At 33.3% G+C, this 10,024-nt stretch overlaps 1 protein-coding gene across 2 annotated transcripts in view; it reads right to left on the minus strand.

The window, feature by feature from the left end:
- Nucleotides 1–8,477: 8,477 nt before the first annotated feature.
- The window catches only part of mmut (methylmalonyl CoA mutase), a 36,037-nt gene continuing 34,490 nt past the window's right edge, over nucleotides 8,478–10,024 (minus strand). For both annotated transcript variants that reach the window (XM_058756456.1, XM_058756457.1), the window contains exon 13: nucleotides 8,478–9,100. In XM_058756456.1, coding sequence (XP_058612439.1) covers nucleotides 8,972–9,100 — 129 coding nt within the window. In that variant the 3' untranslated portion in view covers nucleotides 8,478–8,971. The remainder of the gene's footprint in view (nucleotides 9,101–10,024) is intronic.

The raw sequence follows: 10,024 nt of genomic DNA on the forward strand, positions 1-10,024 counted from the left end.
CGATGACACATAGACTGTTTTCAGATTCCAGATGAACATATACTGCATAATTGATCAAGTCATTTTCACTGCACTGAAAAATGTTCACCAAATCCTTTCCTAATAAACAGTACATCGTGGAATATAGTTTTTTCCCCTGATATAACAACAATTCATTAGCACTTAAAAAAGAGCAATGCTGTCTGATATATTTAGACTGGATTTCAGCTATAGATGAAGTGACCAGAGGTTGATAGTGTGTTCGGTGGAATCGTTTAGACAAACTCTTACTGGACTACCTCAAAAGAGAGCTTACAGAGAAAACAGCTTGAAATTAGCCAAATTGTGACGGCAAGAAAGAAGTATAAGGCTTTAAGCGAAAAGAAGCTGTTAAAGGAACAAAGCTGCTATTAATCAGCAACCCTGATAATAATTAGAAATGTTTCTTGAGCAGCAAATCAGCATATTAGAATAATTTCTAAGGATCGTGTGAAACTAAAGACTGATAACGACCAGACTAAATAGCAAAGTCATGGGACATTTGTTTCAATTCTGCTTGTTTTTTTTGTTGTTGTTGTTTTTTTGTTTTCAAGCACATTCAGGAACTAAATCTGACATTGTACATGCCTTTAAACTTCAAAAAGAGACATCAGAGGATCGGGATCAAGATAGATACTGTGATGTTCATCGTAAAACAGTGAAAGTCTTCTTTTATTATAGTTGTTAAGTGTGAGATCAAAGGAATTATGGAATGCTTTTAATAGATGTTTAAATGTATGAGAACTTTTCCTGTTGTTGCTGTAAATCTTTTGGTTCATTTTTTGGACTCTTAAAGCAACTGTTTTTACCTACCTTGAAATATCAGTTTCAAACTCATTCTGATGGTAAACTAACAAGGTTCTAGAATGGGTTCTGACTCTGCGTTTGTTCTGAGAGTGTATTGTAAGTTTGGAGAGCTGGAACGAAATTCGGAGAAAAGGGCGGATTGAATTATGGCAACAAAAAAATTCACATAAACACCTGTAATATTTTTACGACAGTGAATTCCACTCACTCGCAAAAACACACAAACATTGTTTTAATGGATCGCTCCTGTTAGAGCTCAGGCTCAAAATCAGGCACAAACATTTTAATTAGTTACACAAAGTTTACAGGATGCCAAAAAGTATGAAATCAAAGAGCAAAAATAAGCTTTTGCTCAACGAGGAATTGACTGTTAGCTTTCATGAGGATGTCAAATTTTGATAGAGCTGTAACTACTGTAGGCTACAATTTTTTTTTTTTTTTTGTAGTATTGTAAAATTTTATACAGTATTATAAACCCGATGTCTGTAAAATTATAAAACAGAATGAAGCATTTGAGAGTGAGGCTGATGATACATGGGGCAACTTTTTTTGAGCAATGTTGCTTGGGCACTTTCCCATTGAGAATGGGTAACAAATTTCTATCTAAATGATTTAGATCGGTCGTGGGCCCTTGTTGCCTGTTGACAGCAACATTTCCCGAAGTTGCACGGGAACATTGCTCAAAAAGTTGTCCCGTGTATCATCAGCCTGACACGAACCAACCAATAGGCTACCGCAAAATATCAAACATCCCATCTATTGCTAATACATACACACGTGGTCAGAATTGTTGGTACCCATGGTAAATATGATTAAAGAAGGCTGTGAAAATAAACCTGCATTATTAATCCTTTTGATCTTTTAGGAGACACTACAGGCAAAAACACTGTTTTTTCATGCACCTGTCAATTTTGAGATTTTGGGCTTTTTGGTTTTTCATAAAGTGTTTTTTCAGACAAGGAGAACGAAAACATCCAAAAGACACTGTTAAGTGCTTCTTTTAGAGCACTTTATCTATTTGTGTCAATAGATTTCAATTACAATACATATTTTTAAAGGCCGTTTTCTCAAAATGAGTTTTTTCTCCTACACTGAACCATAAATCTCCACTTCAGTAGCACTTACACACACCAAACTTTACATTTTTATTCCTGTCTATATATCCTGAAGGTTTTTACAGAGGGATTTGTTCATATATAAATTGCTTGATTATATATTATATTATATATATTTTAATCCCCCCAAAATTGTCAAAATATAGTGTTTTCTGTCTGTATTTTCTGAATTATGGAGTGACAAAATGAGATACCCAAAATTCCCCCTGTAAAAACTTTTGACTGTAATATGTCAAAAAAAAGAAACAAGAATTTTGAAACTGACTTCATCCAGTGTTTAGATTTTTGTACTAGAAATGTATGCAAATTAGTGCATATTTCATTAAATAATGCCTCATTTGCATATTTAAACCTACCATTTTAGAAAACTTGTAATACAAAAATTTTTTGCAATTATCAATGTAATCAATCAACTAGGTAAGTAAGGCGATAACTATTAGTAAAAAAATTTACCCTATTCACCTGCAGTGTCTCACCTTAAAACAAATCACAAAAATCTAACCTAAAACATACCAATTGAAAATGGGGGAAAATCTCATTATGAAATAAATATTTTTTTCTCAAATACACGTTGGGCACAATTATTGGTACCCCTAGAAATTCTTATGAGTAAAATATCTTTGAGGTATATTCCAATTCATATTTACAATTTTGAGCACACCAGAGTGATTATGAACATGAAATTATCCAGCCAGGGCTTCCTGTTTCACAGGAATATATAGAGGAGGGAAAATAAAGGCCAAACAAATAAGAAAAAAAAAAATAATATATTTCTGATGTGCAGCAAAAGATAATTGAGCTTCACAAATTAGTGAAGTGGCTTTAAGAAAAGAGCTAGAGCAGTGAAAATTCCCATTTCCACCATCAGCAATAATTAAGAAGTTCCAATCAACATAAAATGTTAGGAAACTGCCTGGAAGAGTACGTGTGTCTAGATCATCCTAATGCACGGTGAGCAGGAGAGTTTGAGTGACTAAAGACTCTTCAAGGATCACAGCTGGAGAATTGCAGAAAATAGTTGAGTCTCAGGGTCAGAAAACCTTAAATATATATATATATATATATATATATATATATATCAAACAGCATCTACATCACCACATGTTGTTTGGGAGGGTTTCAAGAAAAAAATAAAATAAAAATCAAGAAAATGCTCTCATCCAAAAACAAACTCCAGCATATTCAGTTATCAGACACGACTGGAACTTCAAATGGGATTGGCTTCTATGGTCAGATGAAACCAAAAAAATGAGGTTTTTAGCAGCAAACACTCAAGATGGGTTTGGTGAACACAGGGATAAAAAGTACCCCATGTGTACAATGAAATATACTGCTGTATTTTTGATGTTGTGGGCCTATATTTCTGCTGGAGGTCCTGGACATCTTGTTTAGACACATGGCATCACTGATTCTATCAAACACCAACAGATAAAAAATCAATAAGTGACTGACTCTGTTAGAAATCTTATAATGGGCCATGTTTGGATCTTCCAACCGTACAATAATCCAAACACAAACCTCAAAAACAACACAAAAATGGGTCACTGAGCACAAAACCAAGCGTCTGCTGGCCATTCCAGTCCTCTGACCTGAACCCTATAGAAAATGAGTGGTGAACTGAAGAGAAGAAGCACCAACATGGAGCTGGGAATCTAAAGGGTCTGGAGTGATTCTGGATGAAGGAATGGTCTCTGATCTCTTGTCAGGTGTTCTCTAACCTCATCAGGCATTATAGGAGAACATTTAGAGCTGTTAAACTGGCAAATGGAGGTTTCAAAAAAGTATTGAATAAAAGGGTGCTGTTAATTGTGTCCAATGTGTATTATAGAAAAACATTTGTTTCATAATGATATTTCCCCCCATTTTAAGTTCTTATTCTCCAATGAAAGGTTAGATTTTTGTGATTTTTTTAAATAAAAGATCAAAAGGATTAACAATGCAGATTAATTTTCACAGCCTTCTTTGTTCATATTTACCAAGGGTACCAACAATTCTGATCACGTGTGTATGTTGTGAAGTTCTCCTGCCAAAAATGATGCCACTTCCTGTAGATTATTTAAGTTATTTTTTAAGATTGCACAAAAGACTTACAGGATGGAAAGTAATAAAACACCCTAAATTGCTAGGTTACAGAAAACAAAAAAAAATATCGTAGCCTACCATTCCGTCTCAACACCCTCACAAACAAATGTTTTTTTTTTTTCACTGATGACAAATCCCATTATTCATTCGGTTTGTTTTGAAGCACTTAAGTGATTGCACACGGTCAATTACATTTTACCATGTGAACAAATGCAGATAGTGCACATGAAAATATTCCTCTGGGGAAAATAAGCTGTAGACAAATATTATTTAGGAGTATTTTCGGCTAAGGCTGTCAAAACACGAACGTGAATGTACATTTAACTTGTTTTTTATTTTTAAATATGGTTTATTATCATTTTTATTATTTACATTATTATTTTTCTTTTAATTTTTTCTTCATTTAAACAGAAAATTGGGCCTAATGCTGGATTTCTAACATGTTCTCAGGTAAGTACTTCTCACATCCAAAACCCAAGCAGTAGGGTAAAATAATTTTGCATTACATTCAAAATGAAATCTAAATCAAGATCTAAAGCTTAGCTTTTTCCTGGTTTTGTTTAGATCTCAATCTTGTGTGACCAGTTTATGTTTACATTACAAAGCAGAAAAATGAGATATGAACTATAACCGTCTGACCATTCCCCACATGTGGTTAATAAATTGAAGTGTTTCAGATTGAAGTGTTTGATAAACATGCTGACTCACTGCGGGCACTGCATTCAATGTTTGTTTGGCATCAGAGAAAACAGAGTCATGTCAAAAACTACTGATGTCATAGGGAAATTTAATACTTCTGAATAGTTGTGTCTTCAAAAATTCTGATTAGTTGTGTACAATTAAAATAAAAATAGTACGTATATGTATTGCTTCCTTTCTTTCTTTATACACTCCAAGTACAAAACTATCACTGGGTTGGTTCTCTTTCAAAAGGTACTAATAAATACTTTGAAGTTACTGTAAGGGAACATGTTTTAATACTTTACTGGCATTAATGCAGAAGACCGTGTTATGAGGACTGCAGCAAGCCTTCAGTCACGTCTGTAATTTCAGTCACAGCAGGTAAGAGGAAATATGAGGAAAAAACATGGATGATAAGATTTTTCATTTGATTCTGACCTAGATCTGTCCATGCAATGCCACGACAGAATTTCACACCACTAATTCTCACCTTCCCCACGTCGCATGATGTTTTCATTACACTCTCTTTAATATTAGCCACTGGTCTGCAACACTTCACACGGCATTGCTTCTAATCACATCCATGCTTAAATATGTCCTGTGTCCATTACACTCAATTTTCTGTTCACGTTTCAGTCAACTGTTTATAAAACATTGATCTTTTTTTAATAGATCTAATGCATAATTATAAAACACAAATAAATGTGATAATTAATACAGAGCTAATGATTTGTGTTAATTATAAAAAATATATATATACATATATAATTAAACAATAAAACTGTACATACACAACACACAACAGAGAATATAAAATGATACGAAATGTTAATAAAGAAACAAAAACAACAAATCATTTAGCATCAAAATTTCACTTAAAATATATGAAAACGCATGTAGAGTTCCCATACTGTACATCAGAGAATCTATTGAAATCTTTCAGCTTACAAAAGACTGGTAATAAAGACCAGCATTAAAGCAATATCCATCAGCCCTGATTCATACTGCAAGTTGAAACTTTCTGTAAGATCTGTATGGATAATTTGAATGATTAACCTCTGCTGCAGAACCCATTGCCCCACGGTCTGTGCATTACCATGACAATCAGAGCTTACGCCGGTGAAGATGACCCTCACTCGCATGTGCTCACCTTAACTTCCACAGATAACAGATTTATTCAGCTATAATGACTCACCATTGAGGAGGTGTGTGAGCACTTGACTAATGGCCGGTATTGACAGCACTCATAATCCCCTCCGAAAGCCTTTCAAAGGCTTGATTCTTAGAAATGAGATTTACTTTAAGACTAATTTTAAAACTGGGTTGGCTTAACAAACTTTAGATTTCACAATGAAATATCAAAGTGCTTAAAGAACACCAAGCAATGACTGCAGGTATTTATCACTGTTTATTTATTTTGTGCTGTAGAATATATAATGCATTCACAATTTACCTGAAAATAACTGATTCCTATAAAAAGGAGGATTGAGTGAAGCCAGGATAGAAACTGAAAAACAATCCCAAAACTACGAGCAGTGGCAGAAATGAACTTTTCGATTAAGGGGTGACATTTATTTATTTTAATTTTTACAGCATTTTAGAAGTGCAGCTTTTGAACTTTTTTAAAAAAAATGGTTGCAGCCTCTTATGTTGAATACATGCAATTCAGATAATGAGACACTATAGGGCTGTTACTAATCAAATGAAATCAGTAACTACAAAATCCAGAGGTGGCACAGAAGCTGCATCTGAAGTGGCATTTAGATGTATTTACACAGTAGGTTTAATGCAGCTCGGAGATGCAAGGAATGCATTTATACTGCAGCTACACTTGCAGACATAAAATGTTATGAATATAGAAACTTGAAATGTTGGGGGTAAAAACATGAAATTACACTATAAATATGAAATAGCATAATATGCTATAAATTATGAATAGATCACCAAATCATTGACTCACCTGATTAATCATACTTTTCAGTGACGTAATTAATTCTTTTTTTGAGAATTCATCTGGCGTGTTTGTGAATCCTCTTCAAGATGTTGATCTGATGTTTGTAAACAAATATGATACTTAGGATTTGATGCTTCCTAAATGCTGCTTTCTTTAAACACAAAGAGATCCAAACATTATTATTGACTCTCTTTTCCCCATAAAATTGACTTAGTTCAGAAAATCAAGGTGTTTACCCATTTTACTTTTAAGTATATAAAAAAAAAGAAATTGCAAAATTTACCACTGGATTTTCAAGGCTGCATTGCGGTTATAATCAAGAATGCATGTACTTTGCCTTTCTTGAGGAGCCATCCAAAAAAGATGGATGTGTCCACTATAGCATTCCTTTGAGAATCTCTTGTTTGAATATTCTAAATCTCGCTAACCCCTTGTAATCCAAAGTACACAAAAATGCATATTTTGCACTTGCAGTTGCTTTGGTCTCTATGCCATTTTCCCAGTAAGCTAGAAGATTCATTAGGTCACAGATACAATTCATAATTTACTGAAAGCGATCTGTCCTGTATGATTAACATGGAAAAAATGTTGAATTCATGCAACATTTAAAAAAGAAAATCTCATACTTGTAAAAATCTCGTATTTTATATAAGATGTTTTCATTTTCTAAAAATATAGATAAATTCTAAAAGTATGTCTAAAAATAAAAACCCTGAAAATAAGGTTTAAACGAAAACACCATGAAAAAAGGCACAAAACATTTGCTGAATGTTATTCCAATGTCTGTCTGGGAACACTTTATCAACATATAACATGTCCACACACTGAATAGATGAAAATATTCTTAAACTGTCGCATAAACCTGTCAACAACATAAACAGGCCCACAGCAGGAATGACTATAAAGCTCACAGCCCATGAGACATGTGAACAAAATGTCAGACTGAATCACATTTCCTGTCATACTCGGTTTGTTGTTGTTTGGAAAAATCAAGATAGAGGCATGGTTTTTTTTGTTGTTGTTGTTTTTGAGGGGATGCATGACAGCGGACAAACGCTGCATGGGGTCTAAACACCCTGGCAGGTGGTCATTATCATGAGTATCATGTGAAGTGACCACTGAGATTTGCTCCCGTTTAAGATGATGGACACCAAGGTGTGAAATTCCTTTCAAAAAAAGAAATTACCAGCATAAAGCGACTTGTTTTTTAAAGGAATAGTTCACTCAAAAATGAAACTTTGCTGAAGATTTACTCACCTTATACAGGATGTAGATGAGTTTGTTTCTTCATCAGAACAGATTTGTAGAAATTCAGCATCACACCACTTGCTCATCAATGGATCCTCTGCAGTGAATGGGTGCCGTCACAAGTAATCCACACGACTCCAGTCCAACAATTAACATCTTGTGAAGTGAGTCATGTGGATTACTTGTGGATTATTGTGATCTTTTTATCAGTTGTTTGCACTCACATTCTGACGGCACCCATTCACTGTAAAGGATCCATTGGTGAGCAAGTGTTATATGATGCTAAATTTCTCCAAATCTGTTACAATGAAGAAACAAACTCCTTTACATCTTGGATAGCCCGAGAGTTAGTACATTTTCAGCAAATTTTCATTTTTGGGTGAACTATTCCTTAAACTGAGATTCCGTCACAAGAGCATTGCTACTTAAAGCAAGGTTTATGAGTGAATTACAAAACATTAACATAATAAAATCAGCCAAAAGGCAGTCACAGGAAGCAGATGTGGCCGCTCACTTTCAGGGTTTATGGTTTCATATGGACTTATACTAGATTAGACAAAATCTCACCGATCTCAACATCCACATGCTCATTTTTACTGAAAGCTGAAACAGATGTCGCTCAATAAGATAGAGATCACGCACAATACGTTGTACAATAAGTCTATAAGTACAAACTTTGAGAAAAGACAGAAAGCTTCTATTACTGTATATATAAAATACATTATCCAAGTTAAGTTCCAGTGTTTATGGTGTTTTCTACTGGTGAATAAAACAACAAAAACAGCTTCACACTGATGAGAGAAAATTATGAAATTATGGGTTGAAATAGCAAATGATGATGTAAGAAAAGCGCTGGTGACCACATCAACATATTGATTTTAATGCATTGTGTCAAACTATACACATTTTAGACAAAATCAAAGACGAGAGTCTATTTCATACTGATTACACGGTGCTGTGATAATTGTTGGAATATCAAACGTTTTCTGCTTTTTCTCAGTCCGCCTAATGAATTTCTGTCTTCAGCTTAAATGCATTTAGAGATGTTAGTGTGATTGGTCTGTGGTTACATGGCCTGTCGGCTCTTCTCCAGACTTTTTTCAATGCTGTCAAGAACTTCCACCGCAGCTTGAGGAATTCTGGTCCCTGGGCCAAAGATACAGCTGACGCCGCTCTTGTACAGGAACTCATAGTCCTGAAAAGATGATGAGATAATCAAATCACGTAAAGCATCAATACTGAACTCCGTCATGTCATGATTAGAAAACTAATTAATTGAACTTGTATTGAAACTGGAACATGTTAAGTGTGCTTTGGAGCACATATTAAAACTAATTAATTCTAACTAATTGTTTTAGATAAAAATGTCAATCACAGTCATAAATAGAAACAACTCAGTCTTGAACTAAAATAGAATGCAGTTTGTGTTGGTCCTAAAAATGGGGGCATCTATTTTATATATATATATATATATATATATATATATATATATATATATATGTATGTATACAGTATATATGTTAGTGCTGTCAAAAAAAATCGTGATTAATCACATCCAAAATAAAAGTTTTTGTTTACATAATAAATATAGAAAGTACACTTTCATATATTATGTATATATAAATGCACACACATACAGTATATATTTTGAAAATATTTACATGAATATACATTTATATAGTTATATTTTATATTATATATAAATATATTTAATACATACAAATAACATATTTTTCTTAAATATGTACATGCATGTGTTTGTGTTTATATATACATAATAAATATACACAGAATACACACATATATTATGTAAACAAAAACGTTTATTTTGGATGTGATTAATCACGATTAATCGTTTGACAGCACTAATATATATATATAGAATATTATATATAATATTAAATAGATGGTTTCCCCCCCATTTTTTAGGACCTCAACAATTTATTACAATGAGCCTTTAACAAGATTGTTTTACTAATGATGAATGCTATATGCTGCTATGCTGTACATACAATATAATGTATAATACATAATATTACATATAATGCGATATACAATAATATCAAATAATATATGATATTATAATCCTAATATATTTCAATACTAACATGCAGTGATG

The sequence above is a fragment of the Onychostoma macrolepis genome, chromosome 20 (genome assembly GCF_012432095.1).
Source record: "Onychostoma macrolepis isolate SWU-2019 chromosome 20, ASM1243209v1, whole genome shotgun sequence".
Classification (NCBI taxonomy): domain Eukaryota; kingdom Metazoa; phylum Chordata; class Actinopteri; order Cypriniformes; family Cyprinidae; genus Onychostoma; species Onychostoma macrolepis.